Consider the following 21535-nt stretch of genomic DNA (forward strand, 5'->3'; position numbering starts at 1 on the left):
AAACTTTAGTCGGATTAATATGGCAAGTTAAGTTTGTGAAGCTAATCCAAATAATGATAAGGTTCAACATTTATCATAAGTTTGGACATCTGAAATGAAATCAGATTCTAAAACAAGAATGTTTTAGCATGCCCCCCTAGAACTGTAATACAAATCTATACAGTGACATTCAGATCTTTATTTACTGGTAGGTGAATGTGGAACAGTGGATTCTCTCTGTCACTGAAACCAAAAGAGCAGGTGCAGGTACAGCTGATTTCAGTGTAAGATTTCAGATTTGTAAATTACTGAAAGATTGCAGGTTTTAAAGGGTGTATTTTTAGATTTGGTGTTAGTTTGCTGGTGTTTTGGATTATACAGTCAGTGCTGCTGATAAGTGTGATAGGAAAGGGCTGGAGTAGGGTGCTGCTGTTTGTTAAACAGGAGTGCCCCCAGATACAAACAAGATATTTGGACCTACATACACCATTACACCATATCAACTTCAAACTATCAACAGTAAGAATTATCTTCATGTGACTAGTGGCATGCATGCAAATTTATAAGTCTATGTTATAATGTACATATAATTACCTTGTGAAAGTTACGCAAACATCTGTAATTATATGAGAAAGATAAATGCCCTGTTGCGGCACAATGCAATAACATAGCCAGTTAGGTGTTGGAATCCACCATTAAATCTTTACCAAAAGTGCAGAGTCATTAGATTATACTAGCCCATCTCAAAAAACGTAGAATATCATAAAAAATGATTGTCACTTATGTCACTTATTTCTGTAAGTCAAAACCATTATTATATAAACTCATGACACATAGAGTGAAGCCATCAAGCTTTTATTTCTTGAAATTTTGATGATTATGGCTTACAGATAACCAAAACTGAGAAAATTACATGAGATCATTAATCAAAGGATATTTTAAAAAAGAACTGTGAGGATTTTGCATGAATTACTGCATCAGTGTGCGATGGCATGGAGGCGATCACCCTGTGGCACTGCTCAGGTGGAATAGAAGCCCAGGTTGTTTTGATAGTGGCCTTCAGATCATCTGTATTGCTGGGTCTAGTGTCTCTTATCTTCCTCTTGACAATATCACATACAGTAGATTCTCCATTGTTCCCTGCTCCCCGTTTGGTTCAGGTCAGGCAGGTTTGCAGGTCAGACAATCACAGTAACACCATGCTCAGTAAGCCATGTTTTGGTACCTTTGGCTGTGTGAGAAGGTGCAAAGTCCTGCTGGAAAATGAAATTAGTATTTCCTAAAAGCTTGGCAGCAGAAGGAAGCATGAAGTGCTCTAAAATGTCCTGGCGAACAGTTGCAACCAAAGACAAAAATTTTGCAGTTCTTTGAAGCTCCCAAATATTTTAATGACACCACAATGCCACATCTCGGGGTCAGGTCACCATGGACTTCAGAAAACACAGTGGACCAACACCAGCAGGTGACAGTAGCCCAAATCATCACCGACTGTGGAAAATTCTCACTGGACTTTAAGCAATGTGGATTCTGTGCTTCTTCACTCTTCCTGCAGACTGGGACCTTGATTTCCAAAATATATGGAAAATGTACTTTCATTTGAAAAAAGTCTGGACGCCTGAGCAACGGTTCAGTTCATTTTCTCCACAGCACAGATGCTTATGACACCATCACATGTCCCATATACCAGTGACTGCCTTCTGGACATCTGTCCAGTCAGCAGCCTTGCCCATGTTTGTGTAGCCCCTTGACCCAGCCTGAGAGACCATTTAAAGGCTCAGAAACGTTTGCAGTTCTTTTTTAGCTAATTACCTGATTGCTTTCCAATATTGAACTTTTTCACAATATTCATATTTTCTGAGACACTGAATTTTGGGTTTGCATTATTTGTAAGCCACATCCATCAACATTTAAAAAAATCTTGGCTTATTCTATGTGTAATGAGTCTATAGAATATATAGATTTAACTTTCTGAAAGAAGTGACAAAAAATATTTAACCGATTCATGATATTCAGTTTTTTTTAAATAGCCTGTCTGTGCTTTATATTGATTTGTTGGTACTTTAAAAGTTTCTATAAAATCGGAATTATCAGCCAGTGCCCTGATTATTGTGTAGCTAGTGCGCACTGCTGACGCACTAGCCTGTTTGACTAGATCCAGGACTAGCCTCAACAACTTAGCTGGTAGCGCACTACAGCTTGTTCGCCTTGTCCTCCTCGATCGATTTGTTGAAGTTTCATCTGAACCTTGATGGCTTGTGGTGAGATGACGATGCCAGACCCAGGAGGTCACATGACTGAGATGGCCACACCGGCTGGGGGCGCTCACGCACATAGCCCTCTCGTTCACACGCCTCCTGGTCCAGGCGAAGCAGGCGGACTTCCGTGTGAAACGTGAATGAAGCGCTAAACTATCCGCTGATCTGTGGCGCATTGTTTCGTGTTTGAAGCAGGACCGCGGTCTGATCGCGGCGTGCACTCATCATGGTGAAGTTGACAGCGGAGCTGATCGAGCAGGCGGCCCAATTCACCAACCCTGTCCGGGACCGAGAGCTGGACCTCCGAGGTACGGCTGTGGCACGGCTGCTAGCGCGGTTAGCACGCAGGCCAATGCCGGGGCATGGTTGTGTATTGTGATTCTAACTTAGAGCTATGCTAATTAGACATTGAGTACAATTTATTAAAACGTGTTTATCTGTGGACAACACTGTGACATAGACATTCTGAACATGTTGCGGAACCAAAGGCATGGATTACACGAAGTTGCATGTGAATTTCCCTCAAACACTATGGAGTACAAAGAAGCCTCATGGTTTAGTGTAGACATTCCCCTCTAACTATTCTGTTCTTCTTGGGATGTATCACAGTTTTTAGTCTGTCAGTCTCAAGTATACAGTGCAATAGCAAACCTGGCAAATGAATTCAAAATGGTAACAAAACCCAAAATTTGCCCATGTGAGGAGGAAAGTAATAGTTGTCAATCAACAGCCTCCATTAGTAGTAAGATGTGGTGATGCTGCCTTTTTGTGTTATGAGAATTATATTTAGGAGAGTATGTTTAGGGTTGCACTTCGGATCTGTTATCAGATTATTTTTTTAAATTTTATTTGTCTTGAAGCAAGCTATAAGTAAATGGCTCCATAAACTGTTGCTGTAATCCTCCATATTGTACTCTGTGTACAGGTTATAAAATCCCAGTACTGGAGAACCTAGGGGCCACTCTGGACCAGTTTGACACCATCGACTTCTCCGATAATGAGATCAGAAAGTTGGATGGGTTTCCTTTGCTCAGGCGCCTCAAGTCCCTGCTACTGAATAACAACCGCATCTGGTGAGTCCTTCCGACCCCATCACACATACAAACTTTTCCAAAGCAAATTTACAAGATAGTTCCGTATCTTTAGCATGTATAAATTCTGGTTTAGGTTTAATACTTTACAATCAATCAATCTTTATTTATAGAATGCTTTTCATACAAAAAATGCAACACAAAGAGCTTTACTGTTTAACAAATAAATTAACAAATATGCATGGGGTTTTGTTTTGTTTATTTACACCTTTCTCCTAGCTTTGCATCCAAGAGCTGAGAATATCTTATTAGACTTGGTGTGTTTTATATATGTTTGTGCGCTCTGTTATTTTTTTTCTTTTTACTGCACTCCTTATTCACACACAGTGCTCATCATTCACCCTAAAGGGCATATGGTGATTTCTGAGCATATCACACATTATCCATGATAAGCAGCAGAGCCTGTGGATATACACATGCATGCTCCCTTCTCTGGAGCAGTTGGCTACACCTGTGGCTAAATGTACTGATGACGGGGGAGAAAAAGCCTTTTTTGGAATGACACACAGACCTAACCTCACCTGTGCTGACAGAGGGAGGAGAAGTATCTCGCTGATATTAAATTGATACCATTTGCCTCGCCAGATGCAGTTAGCAAACAGCCAGCCCTAATACATTTTATTTATTTGGCACCTCTCTTGAAACTCAAGGTTAACTTACAATATGTATATAAAAGTGCATCAACATAACAAAAGTCAGCAGAAGTGTCCATTCTTACGAATATGTCATCCAAGAGCTTTGATCCAGTTTGTAGCATTTTTGCTTTCTCCTTGGAAGTAAAGTAGATCGGCCTCAGGTTGGCTGCTTTCACACCACACACGCTCGCTCCAGAGTGCGACAGAAGCCACTTCAAGACTTTGTTTTGAGTGGTCTTGTTGGCACTGGTCCAAGTGCCTTGCTCTCAGATCTGAAGATTTTAGCATAGTGCCAGTGTGAAAACACCCTTAAACTTACTGATGATGCTCTAAAAAGTTTATGAAAAAAGACTCTTGAGTTTTGTCTAATCCCATGTTGTTGTGCTCAGTCGTTTAGGTGAGAATCTGGAGCAGTCTCTGCCTGCACTACGGGAGCTGGTTCTGACTAATAACAACATCCAGGAATTGGTGAGTCTAGCCCCCTAGGTCTTTTTTGGTTCCAGTCAAACTCCAAATTACAAACATCTTGATGTAAGAATATATATTCTCCTATCTGCCCTCATGTCCACCAGTCTGTGTACCTTGAGGCTCAAACCCATATTTTCAATGTATGAAGTGTAGGACACTTTTTACTGTTTGTAAAATAAGAGATGGAAATATGTGCAGGTACAACTTGTTATATTGTGTGGCTTCGATTTTTTTGTGATCCAAAGTATCCTTTACCTACTTCCGGACCTTGAAAAAAGTAGCCATTTAGTTTTGTTCAAAATATCCCTTTTCTGCCTAGTCTTGACTGAAAATGTTTTGTTGATTTTGCTTCAGGGTGACCTGGATCCTCTGGCCACAATAAAAACTCTCTCCCTCCTCAGGTAACCATAAATCTGAACATGTACACCCACTGCATAAATATTCATGGCCTTAACTGAATATTGTATCTTTACAGCTTGTTGAGGAATCCAGTGACTAACAAGAAGCACTATAGGCTTTATGTCATCAACAAGTTGCCACAGATCCGAGTGCTGGACTTCCAGAAGGTTAAGCTCAAGGTAATTTCTGGTGCTCTCTCATGCATGATGCTAGTACTAGTTGTCTGTGCTTTAATGTACAGTAATATTTTGACGTTTTTTTTAGAATAATTAGCCAGAAATTGTGTCATTATCTTGGTTTTAAATTATTACAAATTGTGTATAGTATTGCACAAGTAGACATGTACTTGGGTTTAGAAAAAGGGTCAAAGAGCAGTTGTGCTGCATCTATTATTTAGCTTATTGATTAATGTAGCAATTTTTTTAAATTTATTGATTAGTTTGTTAGTTTACAGAAGGTGCATAAATAAATGAAATCACTTGAGGATATCTTGATGGAGTGTACTTATATTCCCCTTAAGGAAAGATGAAGTCTGTTTTAAAAAATATGTAAATGCCCAGATACTAAAACTAGTATTAAGTCCTCATAAAAATTCATCAATACTGGAATAAAATGTTTCCAGCTTTTGGGGTATACAAGAACTGTGGCATCTAATACAGAGCCTTTTGTTTTAAAATTTGACTGAGATGATTTGGACAAGCATAGAGGAGGAATTGTTGTAGAAAGAAAATGTAGAGGTTGGAACTGCCAAGTAAATGGAGATTTATTGATCAGGAAATGGCAAATATGCAGTTCAAGAAGTTGTGAAGAGGCTGCGTCATAGCAGAGACGAGGTAGTTGATTTGCAGTGTACCTAAAAAGCAGCAACACAGAAAAGTTATCATTTGATTATTTAATAGTTGTCACAGCCCTACATTCATCCTGCCTTTCCAACCCTTCTGTCTTCTCAGGAGCGACAGGAGGCTGAGAAAATGTTCAAGGGCAAACGAGGAGCTCAGTTGGCTAAAGACATTGGAAAGAGGACCAAAACGTGAGTCTCCAGGACATGTGTATAGAACTGAACTCATTAAGAACAGTTGCATTGACTGTGGCCAGAACTTAATGAACAAATTACATTAATTTCACTTGAATTTGTCGGGCAGGTTCACTCCAGGTGTTGGGGCACAGCAGGACAAAAAACGAACCGGACCTTCACCAGCAGATGTAGAAGCCATCAAGGTTTGGACACAAACAACCTTGAATCCATATCAAAGGCCAATTTCTTGTTTTTTTTTTTTTTAATAATGTGATGCACTTTTCATTTCAGAAAGCTATAGCGAATGCCTCATCATTAGCTGAAGTGGAACGGTTAAAGGGCATGCTTCAAGCTGGACAGATCCCTGGACGAGAGTTTAGACAAGGTAAGTACTTGCTATCTACCTCTTCTCTGAAATGTTTTGCTTTTGTCAGATTTGCAGCCTCATTCTCTTTCTAGTCTTGCACCCATTTCCCAGTCCTTGTCCCTAAACTGTATCCATTCTGTCTTCATTCTGTATCCTTTCCATCTAGTAGGGACTGGACAAAACCATTGCAATAAAATACTTCCAAGAATTGGCCTTGCCACAACATGTATGTGTGTATGCAGACATACATGTTACTGTACATACATTTTTATTGTTTTGAATATGCTATATTTGCTCTCCATGCTAAGTCACTTCCTCTTCAGAGTGCTATCACATCCTGATCCTGCTAATTAACAACTGCTACAACTAATATCCTGCTTTTGTATATTTATGGAGAACAGTTGTGTGGGAGCATGGGTGACGTAAGCTTATGGGCTGAGCATTGGACAGTCTTACTAACCATAAAGAGGGTTTGAATGGGCCTTGGGAGATGTTTGCTTGATTACTGAAACATGCATAGATGACTAAAACATCTTCATGCATGTTTTTGACAAGGGAACATTTTATAACATGGTAGAAAGCAAAAAATATATATTTTGCTTAATACCCCCTCTTTTAAAATGCTTTTGTATCTTTTTTCTTGATGGGTTAACTTTGCAGAGATGCTAAAATATTAAATGACATAAATCATAAAATGGTGAACTGAACTGCAGAATGAATTATGTCAAACTGTCATGCCACTCATTCTCATGCAATCCCAATGCAGACTCAGGTGCAGGTGAAGAGATGGAGGAGGAAGAGGAGGACGAGGAGCCCCAGTCCACAGGTCAAGAGGACATGAACCAGGACGTGGAGGAGGATATGGAGCAGGAGTCTCACATGAATGGCTCATAGAGGACTTTCCGTTTGCCTTTTGTTTTTATGTTTATCTTGACTTATTTTGTAAAATCAAATTGATTAAATTTTTTACTAACTGTTCCTGCTGTGTGAGTAAACTTTTGATTATATTGTTAAAATGCTGTGGCCTGTGTTGTGATACATTTGCTGTTTGGTCAAATACATAAGATTTAAATAATTAGATCATTTTTTTTTTTTTTTTTTTTAGTTGTCAATTGTTAAACTGTTAATAAAAAACACAAGAATTGCATTTTTTTTTTTTTATGTGAGCATTTGTTCTTATATTTGCCTTTTCTCATTGAACAAAAATGTATAGGCCAACAGCAAAATGTGCGCTCCAAAACTTGCACAAGATCAACAAATACAGGCCTAAGCATCAACTTAAGAAGATATGAAATATAATTGGGATACAGGAGTGACAGTGGACTGGTGTTGTCAGTGTTAACTTTCAGAACCTGATGCTACTTTGTTCTACTCCAGCCACAGTAGTGTTATAGTATAATGCAAGTGCTATTCTGTTCATGCCTTAAACTTTGGGGTGATTGTTATTGCGATTTGATTATTGAAGAAAATCTTACACAGTGATTTAATGCTATACAAAATTATACGTTGGTTTAGTAGTGAGATCCAAAACAAATCCCAAGGTTTTCAGATTGTACTGAATGGCATCATTTTGGCACAACTTGGCACAGAGACCCACTCCAAAACGCACGATGGCGCACACGATCTCTCACCGGAGCTCGTACACGTCATCCGTCATAACAAACTGAAATCCTGGTCCACAGCAGTTAAGTTGACCGGTGGATGAGACGCACCTGACCCGTAAGACTGAACCGCAGACGGGCCCTCACTGCGGATATGGGAGACAATTCAGAGCTACCGCCGGTGGAGCAGCACCAGCGGCCGCTCCGGAACCAGGACCTGAGCGCAGTCACCGACCTGGGTAACGCCATCCGACACGTCAGCAGGGGATAGCTTTAGCACGTTAGCATGCTGATGTAAACAAATATCCAACAATGTGTCTGCACTTGATTTACTATATTTTAACTCCTGTGTGGTGCTGGAATGAACTGATTGTCAACTCAGTCGCTAAAGGACTATTTGTCGAGTTTTACAACTATCCCAGTGTTCTGCTAAAATCACTTCCTGAAGTCACTCATCATGATACATCAAAGTCTTTGTGATGACTGTACTAACAAAATACATATGGTCGTGATAGTCCATATATCTTAGATTTAATAACTAAGACAGTTTTGTATATTGCATCATCCCTAGTGGAGTGATGAGGTTAGGTTTCAGGCATTGCAAATGAGCCAGGTGATGGGACAGGTGGGTGGGGAGCAAAGTGAATGAAAAGGAAAAGTGTACAAGACAAATTCTATACTAAAATGGTAGCATTGTGAGAGTAGACATGTTTATTCTTTAGAGACATTTGGGGATCTTTTTGACACAAGGACAAGATAAGAATTCAAAGATAAATGGTTTTAGTATGTGAGTAAATGCTTTACACTCATGTAAAGCTATGACTGTGGCCTATAATGTTTAGTAAAGCTAAAGGGCAGCTAAAATTAACGTAGTTAGAATTAGATTTTAGGGTTACTCATCATAAACATTTGTGTATTTAGCCTACTGTTTGACTGCCTGGTAAATCTATAATGATATCTCTTCTTAAAGCCTTGAACTGTGTATTCTGGATTTTTCACCTGAGAATACAATGTAATCAATAACTGTCTCTTGCCCTATCTGGGAGAATGGCATAATCACTAAGAGGTTAGATCTGCTAGACTGGAGGGAATACCGGAGATATGGATGCAGAGGAGAGTTTCAGATTACCTTTTAAATCTACTGTAGTTTTTTTTTTTTTTCCTTTGTAGTACAAGATGTTTTGTCCCAGTATGGATGGTACCTGCTGGCTGCTACAGCTCTGTTCTATCTGCTCATTCAGTACATTGTCAAAAAGAGCCAAGGAAGAACCCGCAGCTCTGCCCAACCCGCACATCACGGTATGTAGTCTCAGTACTCACTGTTGCGCTTAATTGTTTTTATTTGATTGACATCGACAGTCTTTATTTTGTTGCTTTAGACGCAGCACTTGTAGCCAAACGTCAAGAGGCCCTGGAGGCAGCTCGGATGAGGATGCAGGAAGAGCTTGATGCCAAAGCAGCCATCTTCAAAGAGAAGCAGAAACAGGTGAATATTAATGTATTAGTGTGAATTAATTAATGAAACTAGGGATGCCAAAACCTAAAAAAACAACTAAAGGCTGTAAACAGTAAAGGCTATAAACAAACAACAAAACTTAACTAATTGGGCAGAGTTGTGTACTGTGGAGCAAGTTTCAAGATCGTAATTGAACCAAATTATTTTTATCCTTTCTCTGACAAACGACTAAACTAATACTTGAATCAAAAACATACCTGAGGGCTGCTTTTTGTTTGATTTACACATGCTTGAGTAATCCTGCATTATTAGTCTTGTCTACATCTCCAATGCTCAAAATGCGCTGTTCCACCTTGTGATGTAGTGGTAGCTTTCAAATTGACAGCTACCTTCTAACTTTTTTCAGTAGAAACGGGCAATTTCAGGCCTGAAATTATCCAGATTATTCTACTGAAGGTGTATGGAAAACACAGTGGGACTCTTCTTGTATTACCACCTGACATCACAAGGTGGAACAGAGTGTTTTCAGTTTGAGTAAATAACTTGCTGTGTGTTAAACACATGTGACTGAAACAAAATACAATTCCAGATATGTTTTAAAAAAACATTATTACAGATTAGAAACGGCATAATATGGGTCTTTTTAAACTGTTTAACTGACCAAGTCATAAGTTACCCCATAACGCATTAGTCTGTATTGTGCCTCTGAGTTCTGAATATTTAGAATTGTTTAGACGTGTTGCTTCCTCACTAACAGAGTGTCGTTGTGTGAGTAGCAGGAGGAGGAGAAGAGGAGACAGAAGATTGAACTCTGGGAAAATATGAAGGAAGGCAAGAGCTGCAAAGGAAACACCTCCCAGGTCACATCCACAAGCATTAACATTTACTTAACATGTACTCCTATTAATAATAATAATAATAATAATAATAATAATAATAATAATAATAATAATAATAATAATAATAATAATAATAGTAGTAGTAGTAGTAGTAGTAGTAGTAGTAGTAGTAGTTATTTTTTCTTTTACAGTTAACCTAATATTATTTTTTTTTATTTTACAGAACACTGAGGAGGACTTGTCAACTACAGTTATTAAGAGGAAAACAGACAAAAAACCTCTTCGCAGCTCAGGTTGGGGATTCAAATACACTCACACAATTATTCAGTTGATCAGTTTCAACTGTTTTAAGAAGTTTCAAACAGTTTATGTTGTTTGATTAAAAAAAATATGGACAGTTGTATTTCAGGTATTTCTGAAAAGGATTTTGTATACAGACACACTTGCTTTTTAGTGTCTCCACATATGCAGAGCTGGAAGTAGCAGAGCATAAGAACATGCTAAAATATGGATATTAGGGTAAAAGGGTGCTTAGAATCAGGATAAGTTTCATTGCCATCATCAGTGAACAAAATTCTAAAACTAGAAATTTGTTTCGGCGTCATGGTGCAAGTAATAATTTCATAATCTATGATTAAATAAAAAAGAGGCATGCATTAAAGTAAGGTAAATAAATATACTCAATACTTTGATATACAAATCAAAAATGTACTATATGGGCAGAACATAAGATGGGTAGAAAATAGAACAACTAGCAAACCAGAAGCCTAGAGAAAAATCAAATAAGAGATTTATTTATAGAGCCAAGTTGAAGAAAAAGACTCCTCTTGAAATTAACAGGAGTAAAAAAAATAATGCTGTAGTCTATCATGCTGTACTAATCAGCAATAATGTATGAATGTTGTTGGTTTTGTCTTATGAATAAATATGTAATATTGTGTGCAGACTATAACCCTCTGAGTGGAGATGGGGGTGGGACATGTGCCTGGAGACCTGGGCGGAGAGGACCGTCTGCGGGAGGATGAAACTAAAGTGTGTCAGATGCTCCACAGGGGTGCTCTGACAAGTACATCAAGCTCTTCACACTGACAGGGGGCGCTGTGTACCAACTGCTGTTTTTTTTGTTTTGTTTTTTTTTAATCCTAGATTTTTTCTCTGGGTGTCTCTTGCAGCAGTCAGTCTCTCTTCAACATGTTTTAATGCTCATTATTTACTATAGTGGTGGCATGGCAGCCTCTAAATGAAGCCAGGTCTGTAAATGGAACTCTCCACTGGGCCTGGATGATAATGTCAGTGTGGATTAGCATAGCATATATACTCATGTTACTGAAGTCCAGCTAAAGTTATTTTAGAAATGATCCTTTTGAGTGGGTTGAAAACAGTTCAGACAGAAAACATTCTGGTGTCATTTGTTTAGCAATTCGTCTTGAGCTCTGGACAGAAGCTTGAATCTGCTTTTGACTTTTTTGTAGTATCATTTTATCAATCTGTTATAGATAAATAAATTATATCTATAAGTATCTTTTATGAATTTGGTCATTATTTGTAATCACCATTATTGTATTATTATTGAACTTTACTATTTAGAATAACAGGTTTATAGCAGGGCAATATAGTAATTAAATATAATTTTTCTTGTAAGATGTGCACATTCATTTTCATGTTTTGGGGACAATGTAAATATTAAATGGACACTGAAATGTATAATGACTTATCTACTGTACAATACTCTCCACTGAAAAAGTGTACTATAACTTTTTCAGTGGAAGGTCTGTTTCCTGCTTATCTCTCTGGAAAGAGAGATGCCTAAAATGTTCTATAATAAGGCATTAACCAACCATACCTAAAGAGACAAGCATGACATGTCATCAGGGGAAATTACAAGTCAGATCTGTGGATAGGTGACCTCTCTCACAGTGAGGATTCATGTTTTTTGGGCAACTGCAACTGAATTAACGCACGATATATCAGTTTAATGCCATACCGTGGAACATTCCTGGTAAAACAATATCATCTCTATGGAGAGAAACTAATGGAGCCCTCAACCAGAAAAGTTACATAGTATACCATTAAGAGTACTGCTCTTGTAGTTGAAGTAATGCTATGGTCACACTGACAAATTAGAAACTAGTTGACCAAACTTTTCCATAGTAAACTTAACAGCAAATTTTGGTCAGATTAATTTCCTTACAGTAAAAAGGCCTATGGATTGTGTAACTCACTCCTCATTACTTTCCCAAACCACTAAGCATTCTAGGAATGTGGACCCACCACCAGTAGAGCAGTCACGTGAGCGCACTTCCACTGGGAAATGGTTTAAATTAAATAAAGGTGGTCAGGCCTGTGCTTTTTTATTTTTTGTGCAAATGGGAGTGGGCCAAAAGGTGTCAAAGGAACTTTAAAATATACGTTATAGTTGTTCCGTGTACGCCTTCATGCTCTTGAACCTGAAGACATCACAGCAGTGAGACCGAGCAGCTGGCTCGCGCATCACCACTACGGAAAGCGCTTTGGCTCAAACTAAACAGGACCAGCCTGTGCCACGGAGAGTTCCTTGGAACGTCGCATTCTGCCATGGCTCTGTAGTGGAGGAGAAATCACGTCTATTTCCATCTGGAACCACACAACGGCATTAATAGGAGTGTTGTGCGGCGTTTACCCCGGCAAACCACAGCCGAAGACCGAAATCAATGCGACATCCGTGAGCCTTTTCTGGGGCTTTGAGTGGAGCACTGTGATGCTACGTGGGCAACTGAAAAAAGGGCACTTTTGTCCGGCTACGAGCTGCGTTTGAGCTCCTCGTCCGCTCCGCTCTTTATAAAGCGGTGTGATTTGGCTTTTTGACTTTTGTGGACAACTTTTATCATAATAGACTGCCGTATTCGGAGGTAATGGCAGGTCGAGGCCGGAGAGCGTGGTTCAGTGTTCTGCTTGGGCTGGTTGTGGGCTTCACGCTGGCCTCCAGACTCATCTTACCCCGGGCCACTGAGCTCAAGAAGGGCGGACACAAGCGGAGAGCCACCACCGGCGGCTGTGTACTGAACCGCGGCTCCAGAGAGGGCTACGCAGGAATATTATGGCCCACCGAGGAGAACAGCTCCGCGGCGACGGAGAAGCCAGCGGCTCGCTCCGACAGCTTCCTGTTTGTGGGGGTGATGACCGCGCAGAAGTACCTGAACACTAGGGCTGTGGCGGCACACAGGTACGGGGCTTTTGTCTGAGAGGTTCACGGCTGCTAAAGGGCCAACAGCTCTAGTCTCCTTTTTAAACTTTCTCTTGATTTTTAGATTAGTTAACTGCTTTTTATTGGTATTAAAATATTTCATCAACAGGTGAGCGTCTTGTGATCATAACATGGACCAACAAAAAATAGAAATACCACGATAACCTTCTAGCTAAGAGTGTTGTTACTCAAGTAAGAGTATAGAAGTTTGTTACTTCACTTAAAGTAATGGAAATAAGTCTCTGTACCTAGATGTACTACTTCCTCAAAATTTTCGTCTGAGTAGTGAGCTCATTATTACCCTTATTACTACTGGACCCATTACAAATGAAGTGGAAAAAACAGCAACACTTTTTTTTAACTTAGTTTAAATTTGTTGTTGTTATTAGTAATTGAAGTGTACATAACACAAATAAAATGTTAGTATGAAGATGAGTCAAAATTTGAAATAGTGGAATCCAGCTGAAGTGCAGTGCATTCTAAAGTGACACATTTTGTTACCCATCTGCACACTGCAATCTGACCAGAATAACCTGGAGGCCCTCATTATCTTATCTCCTCTGCCACCAGCTCCTCTCCATTCTATGCTTGTGTTTACAGGACATGGGCTCAGACCATCCCAGGCCGGGTAGAGTTCTTTTCCAGTGAGGGCTCGGACACCTCCATCCCTATCCCCATTGTGGCTCTGAAGAACGTGGACGATTCGTACCCTCCTCAGAAGAAGTCTTTCATGATGCTAAAGTACATGCATGACCATTACCTGGACCAGTACGAGTGGTTCATGCGTGCGGACGATGATGTGTACATAAAGAGTGAGCGCCTGGAGAGTTTCTTACGCAGCCTCAACAGCAGTGAGGCCATCTTCCTGGGCCAGACAGGCATGGGCGCGCGCGATGAGCTGGGCAAGCTGGCCCTGGAGCCCGGGGAGAACTTCTGCATGGGGGGCCCTGGGGTGATCATGAGCCGAGAGGTGCTGCGGAGGATGGTACCTCACATCAGGGAGTGTCTGCAAGAGATGTACACCACCCACGAAGATGTGGAGGTGGGCAGGTGTGTGCGGCGCTTCGCAGGGGTCCAGTGCGTCTGGTCCTATGAGGTCAGTACTGTGAATTCAACTGTTTGTGGTGTAGTGCTCAACCTGTGTTTGCCTTTAGATAGTAGAAAGTAGTGTTGCAGCATTATATATAGTATACATAATTCAAAGAAGAAAGGCTTAGATTTTCTATGTCTGATGACCTCTCTGAGCATTACTAAACATTGCAACCACACTGCATTCACACAAGCCATTAGGGGTGTGCAAATATATTGAAATATTGATGTATCACATCGTTTAATGTGATAACACAGTATTGATATTGTGGGCTGCCACAAGTATTTTTGGTACATTTAACTAAATTGTTTTTATTACAGAGCTACAGATTTGTTGCTTGTTTAGAGGAAGGAATCTCGTTTATGCAAATCATTTGACATGTTAAATACATGATTAAACTGGGTGTGTTTCATCTTCAGTTTGCATAAGAGGTAGTTTTACAAATACTTTAAATGCCATAGCCATGATTTAGCCATTATTTTTTATATAACAGTATCGAATTGAAATATACAGTATTGAACTGAATTAAAAGTGCACTGTATCGAGATAAGTATCGTATCGTGGCTTATGTATTGAGGTATGTATCGTATCGGCAACTTCTTAATGATGCCCAGTCCTACAAGCCATGATGAAGTGTCCTACCCAAGGACATAACAACATAATGAATTCTAGAGCTGGATTTATATCATTATATTACCTAAAAACCTGACGTTTTAGTTGAGTGAGCTTTTAATCTCAGAATTCTGTATTCAGCATTTCTGCCATCTACTTCAGTGTCCAGTCCTGACCCAACACTTTGGAATCATCTCTGCTGCTGAGTGTCCACTTCAGCTTTATGTGTGACAGAGTGCCTTAAGGCCCACTGCACAGGCCCCTGAGCATTCAGAGCCTGTTAATTTGTCAGTGTGTATGAGGAAGAGCGAGGGTGGGGACTGGGGAGCTGCTATTTCCATTTCTGTGGCCACAGTCTCTGACAGTACAGAGCCACACCCACAAACTAAAACAAAGCACAGGCAGCATCAAGGACCTCACTATTATATGTCCACTGTGTTCTTTACTTGTTTTAAAGGACATATATTGGTTCATGCATGTTTGATAAATCCTGTTTTGTCCAGCATTTAAGGCCTGAGAGCTCTGAAAACTCCACCTACCCCCATCTCCTACCAAACACTACCAAAGAAAGCACACATCTTTAAGAGTTTGGCCCCTGTTGTAGTGGCCCCTGAGCTTGAGGGCTCCTGGACAGTTGCTGCTGGTTGCTATTGGGGCCCCTCATGGCAGTGGTGACGACAGACATGGGTGTGAGGGCTTAAGCTGCCTCGATCCCATTAGAGCAGATTAGAGGCTAAGCTCTCTGATGTTTCTAGTTGGAGCAGGGGCATTCTTCCCACAGGATTGACAACTTGGCTATAAAAGTATGATCTTCCATCAGCTGTTACTTTGTTTAATACAATCCAATTGAAGAATGGAACTAAAAAAGAGGTGTGGGGTTATCAGAAGTAGGTCTATAAAATCAAATACTAATTATACGCAGGTATTGATACTAAAAAGTCTAATTAATAGGACAGAAATGAACCATTCCTGAACATCATAGAATGATCTTGAACTGTATCAGAATAACTATAAGATCACATAGACTGGTATACTATACTAATATGGTCTTATAGTTTTTGCACTTAGACCACTATGGAAGCTACCTGGACAATTTAGGGATTGTATATACTCAACTTTAAACAATAGTACTTTCTTTTCTGACATTGTATTTTCTAAATAAATAGTGTTTTTTTTATTATGTAGTAATATTCCTATACCTTAGCATCAAAATCAAGTTTAAAGTGTTAGTACTGTGACTACAAATACTAGAGTGGTTATTATTTTTTAGACCTAAATGTTTGTATTCCATGGTGGCCGGTTATCCGTTTGTGAATAGCATTATTTGAACTAGCTTCATTCTATGACATATTAACCATTTTTTGAGGACTTAATATTTATCCTTTATTGCACTACAGATTTCTTTTGTACTACAGGTGTTTATTTTTTTTGTGAGATGGTGGGTTATATTTTAAACGACTCACTAACACGGAAGTATTAGCAGCGGTATAGGTGTTATTACGGTAATTAAGATATGGTTTTGTTTATTTTGGAAATAATTTTGGAATGGTTTGCTTTCAGGTTACAATCATATGGACACAAATTGGTTGAAGCGGACAGTTTTTCTCAGAATTCACTCAGAGGCTGTCCTTGCACTGGTTAATGATTCGCTGCGGGTGCTCAGCTTTAGGTAGTGAGGATACAAATCAGAAAGAGCCCTTTTTAAATTTAAACCAACTGGATTTCAGTATTAGAACAGGTATAGCTTACTCATGTGATGCTCATTCTGCTTTCTGATTGGATTTTCATCTTGAGAACCAAAGCACCAAATTATAACAGATAAATAGGACATATCCAGTGTTTTTGAAGTTAGCGCTGATTTAGCATTGATTTAGCATTATTATAAGCTATATTTGATTTGATTAGGAGTCACAGTTTGATCATGTTTAAAAATCAAACTTGTACATACAGTTTCTTTTACTCTTGTCTGATATTTTGTTTTTGGATTAAGAACTCGTCATCTGAATATTGGTTTCGAGATTCTCCAAAACTGTGAAAACCTTTTTGTCAGTGTTGCCCACCCCTGTAAAAGCGATTTTCAGTATAACTCACAGTAAAACAATTTGCACTTCTATATTTATCACTGTCACAAGCCTAGATGGAAGTGTGGTTCAAATAGCCCCACTATAAATGCATGGAGCTGGGCTAAAACTAAAGCTAGAGCTGCTCTCTCTCCCATCCACTGCAGCCGCGCAGTACAGCGTTTCTTTGTGTGTAGTTCGGAGGTTACCCAGCCTGACCCTCTGGCGCAGGAGCACATGCTCTGCTCTGTTCTGCTCTGCTCTGGTGTGGGGTGGAGACATAGACATGGCTCTACAGCTGTGACAGAAGCTGCAGCTTGTGAGACACGATCACAGCCACCTCACAGACAGGACGTCAGGAATGCTCTCGGGAGATCCCCCTCTCTAAGCACAGCAGTAATGTAAACAGAGCTCAAGATAAGGTTGTGTCTTGTGATGTATTCTGTAATACAGAATACACCACAAGACACAACCTTATGTGTATTCTACATTACTTTGAGTCTATTGATTGTTAATAACTGGAACTGTAAACAGTCAGGTCAAGTTCATGAATACATTGTTGCAATCATGTTTCTTACTCTGTTAATTTAGAGTAGATGCCATCTCCTAAACGGATGCCTGTTGTGGCAAGCTTTAGCACAAGTCCCTTGTCTGTCCTTGACACAGCCCACCCTCCCCTGCCCCTGTCCCCTGTAAACACAAACATTGGAAAGGCAAAATAAGAGTTAAGCTGAGTTGCTGTTGTTGAGTCCTGCAGTAACAAGACTTTACCACTGTTATCTCTGAGATCAGAATCCTCACATTGCATTATATTCCACATAACTAAGATATGGTGGCATGGTTCCATTTCACACTTAAAAAGTAAATTTGGACTAGAAGTGTATTCATCAGGACATGTTTATTTTTAAATGATGGAATAAGTCCAGTAGTAAAGAGGGAGACAAACGTGTGTTTGTGTGATGTGTCTAAAACCAAGAGGAGAAAACACATGGTAGAATGCGACTCTTGGAACTAGCTCTCCGTGGCACAGGCTGGTTCCAAAGGACACACTGTCTGCTGTCTATTTGATAAATAGTTAAAACAATATTTCAAGGAGTTGGAACTGAAATCAGTATCTTTAAGATTCAGAAATGATGGGTGGACTGTATCTGAGGATTTTAATAAGTCTAACAATAATGCTACAGTGTTAAACCTTATTTTAAGTGCACAGCGTGCCATTAGTCAGGGTTGTTACTTTTAGTGTACTGCACTGTGCTTGGATGTACTGTAAAAAAAAACTGACTCAACAACTAAACACTGAATTATGACGCAGAAACAAGCCAGAACAGGTTTTACTAAAACAAGTTGAGCATTATTATTTTTTATCATGAATCAGTTTGGTTTGGCAAGGTTTATAATTTTTAATTAAATGTCAATGTGTTGTTCTCTCTCTGTACAGATGCAGCAGTTGTTTTACGAGAACTATGAACCCAACAAGAAAGGCTACATCCGTGATCTCCACAACAGTAAGATCCACCGTGCCATCACACTGCACCCCAACAAGAACCCACCCTACCAGTACCGCCTGCACAGCTACATGCTCAGCCGCAAGATCGCCGAGCTGCGCCACCGCACCATCCAGCTACATCGCGAGATTGTGCAGATGGGACGATACGGGGCTGGAGAACCCAGCCGTGAGGACCTGCAGCTGGGCATGCCCCCATCCTTTATGCGCTTCCACCCCAAGCAAAGGGATGAAGTGCTAGAGTGGGATTTCCTCACAGGAAAATACCTGTTTTCTGCCTCCAACGGCCTGCCCCCCCGCCGTGGCATGGACTCCGCCCAGAGACAGGCTCTGGATGACATCATTATGCAGGTGATGGAGATGATCAATGCTAATGCTAAAGCACGAGGACGTGTGATAGATTTTAAAGAGATCCAGTATGGTTATAGAAGAGTGAGCCCTCTCTACGGAGCAGAGTATGTGTTGGACCTGCTGCTACTCTACAAGAAACACAAAGGAAAAACTATGACAGTGCCAGTGCGCAGGCATGCATACCTCCAGCAAACCTTCAGCCAGATCCAGTTTAGAGAGGATGAGGAGATGGACGCCCATGCGCTCTCCAGCCACATCAATCAGGAGTCCGACTCTCTGTCCTTCTTGTCCAACTCTCTGAAGATGCTGGTGCCCTTCAAGCTGACCAGCTCAGGACAAGACCAGCGAGAGCCTAAGGACAAGAAGGTCAACATCCTGGTGCCTCTGTCCGGACGCTATGACATCTTTGTGCGCTTCATGGCTAACTTTGAGCGCGTATGTCTGATCCCCAAACAGAACGTGAAGCTGGTGGTACTGCTCTTCAACACAGACAACCCTGAGCGAGTCAAGCAGGTGGAGCTGATGAGGGAGTACCACATGAAGTACCCACGCGCCGATATGGAGGTGCGGCCGGTGGAGGGGCCCTTCTCCAGGGCTCTGGCTCTGGAGGTGGGCTCCTCACACTTCTCCAATGACTCCCTGCTCTTTTACTGCGATGTAGACCTGCTCTTCAACAGTGACTTCCTGAAGCGTTGTCGTGACAACACGGCTCTAGGGGAGCAGACATACTTCCCCATCATCTTCAGTCAGTATGACCCCAAAGTGGTGTACATCGGGAAGGTCCCCAGCAGCAACCATTACGTCTTCACCTCCAAGACGGGCCTGTGGAGGACCTACGGCTTCGGCATAGTGTGTGTGTACAAGGGGGACCTGGTGTCTGCGGGGGGCTTCGACACCTCCATCCAGGGCTGGGGGCTGGAGGACGTGGACCTGTTCAATAAGTTCATCCAGTCAGGAGTGAGGCTGTTCCGCAGCACAGACACAGGGATTGTACATGTGCACCATCCTGTGGTGTGTGATCCCAACCTGGACCCCAAGCAGTACAAGATGTGCCTGGGTTCGCGCGCCTCCTCCCACGGATCCACGCAGCAGTTGGCCGAGCTGTGGCTGGAGAAGAACCAGGGGGGCTACAGTCACAACGCCTCCACCCGGACACAGGAGCACAGGCTGTGAGACTAGATCAGAGTGTGGTACACACACACACACACACACACAGTCCAGTATTTCATTTCACGCTTATGGTACTGAGGACTTAAATATTATACATATAATCAATTAAGCTGGTATGTGCAAACCAGTTTTAAACACACAAAGATCCACATTCCTTTAATACTTAACTGTGTGTGTGTGACAGCCCATACACTGTCCAAGTGTATGGGCTGCGGGACAGAAGGCTCTGTCTCTGAGCTGTAACACACAGGTCTATTCTGCTTTAAGAACACTGAGTTCAGAACACTGCTGCATTTTGCACACACATTATTAGTGTTGCCTTCGTTTTCATCCATGATTCAGGAGCCACCAGCGAAGTTGTTTTGTTTTTTTCGCTGTACAGTGTCATTGTCTCTGGGAGAGCATTAGGTTTCACATGTGAAAGTGTGCTAAACAATCTTGTGTTAGCCTGAACTGTGCCACTCCAGGCCATTCTTCATTTTCTATTTATTTACAACTGTTTTGCTTTTAAAATGTATTTGTATATCTTTTTTAATTTAAGGAACACACAAAAAGCATTTTATTCACTACCAGTGAATTCCGAGGGCGCAAGTGTTTGAAAGGTTGACATTTTGACACGAGCTGATGCTTTATATGTGCTATATTTCCCATGAAAAATCCATCCAACAGCAAATCAAATCAACACAGACGAATGTATGGGGAATCCCAACCAACAGAAGTCCTGACCAAGAAATTAGTCCCACGTCTACCAGCCATAGAACGTAGGAGTAAGTTTAGGTCTGTGGGCACTGGGCTCTGTAAGAGGTGCTCACATGTGCCAGAAGTTAGTGGAATCTATGCAACACTAATAATATCAGCCTCTAATAGCTTTCTGTCACACGTGTTTCTACTAGGCAAATGCTTTTATGCCATGAAAAGAAGTTCCAAAAATAGGGATTTATTTGATTTATGTCGATGGGCCTCTACTGTTTTGAAAGAATTTGCTTGTTCACTGTTCATTGTTCATGTGTGTTCATATCTGACATATCTTTGGTGTAATTTCATGTCAACTCAGGCTTAAAAGTTTTTAATTCAACCCTAAAACATGAATGAATTCTGTCATACTATCCATTCCACTTGTTTTTTTACTGTTGACTTTAACTGTCTCTTTTCTACAATCACTGTTTTATTTTTACTATTTTTATTTATTTCAGTGGATTTATTCCATTTGGGAGGGCAGCTGCAGAAGCACTCCAGCTTTGTCAGACGGGGATGATGGTATCACTGTGCATTTCACAATACAATAAAAGCTTTATTCTGAAGCTGTGTATTTATTTACATAAAAACTGCTTTGTAAGAGCCTGGAATGACAGTTAAAAACAACTAATAGAGGGAATAGGTTCAAGTATTTTAAGAAAAGTTTTCATATATCATATAAGAA

General features: G+C 40.6%; 3 protein-coding genes across 3 annotated transcripts; all 3 read left to right on the forward strand.

Annotated features, from left to right (window-relative positions):
* Window positions 1-2331: 2331 nt before the first annotated feature.
* On the forward strand, window positions 2332-7187 carry snrpa1 (small nuclear ribonucleoprotein polypeptide A'). The gene is made up of 9 exons (XM_055154790.1): window positions 2332-2542; window positions 3160-3307; window positions 4350-4428; window positions 4783-4829; window positions 4904-5006; window positions 5778-5857; window positions 5970-6045; window positions 6134-6227; window positions 6976-7187. Exons 1-9 carry the CDS (start codon window positions 2461-2463, stop codon window positions 7101-7103), a joined length of 837 nt encoding a protein of 278 aa, XP_055010765.1. The 5' UTR covers window positions 2332-2460; the 3' UTR covers window positions 7104-7187.
* Window positions 7188-7841: 654 nt separating this feature from the next.
* selenos (selenoprotein S) lies at window positions 7842-11625 on the forward strand. Its single transcript, XM_020927490.2, has 6 exons — window positions 7842-8049; window positions 8981-9109; window positions 9190-9296; window positions 10043-10126; window positions 10329-10398; window positions 11051-11625. The coding sequence occupies exons 1-6, from the start codon at window positions 7965-7967 to the stop codon at window positions 11128-11130; spliced, it is 555 nt and encodes a 184-aa protein (XP_020783149.1). The 5' UTR covers window positions 7842-7964; the 3' UTR covers window positions 11131-11625.
* An 878-nt stretch (window positions 11626-12503) lies between these two features.
* Window positions 12504-21416, forward strand: chsy1 (chondroitin sulfate synthase 1). The gene is made up of 3 exons (XM_020927493.2): window positions 12504-13307; window positions 13929-14424; window positions 18529-21416. Exons 1-3 carry the CDS (start codon window positions 12997-12999, stop codon window positions 20116-20118), a joined length of 2397 nt encoding a protein of 798 aa, XP_020783152.1. The 5' UTR covers window positions 12504-12996; the 3' UTR covers window positions 20119-21416.
* The last annotated feature ends 119 nt before the right edge of the window (window positions 21417-21535 follow it).

Source organism: Boleophthalmus pectinirostris, unplaced genomic scaffold (genome assembly GCF_026225935.1).
Source record: "Boleophthalmus pectinirostris isolate CB_2022bp ecotype Guang Dong unplaced genomic scaffold, ASM2622593v1 HiC_scaffold_19, whole genome shotgun sequence".
NCBI lineage: Eukaryota > Metazoa > Chordata > Actinopteri > Gobiiformes > Gobiidae > Boleophthalmus > Boleophthalmus pectinirostris.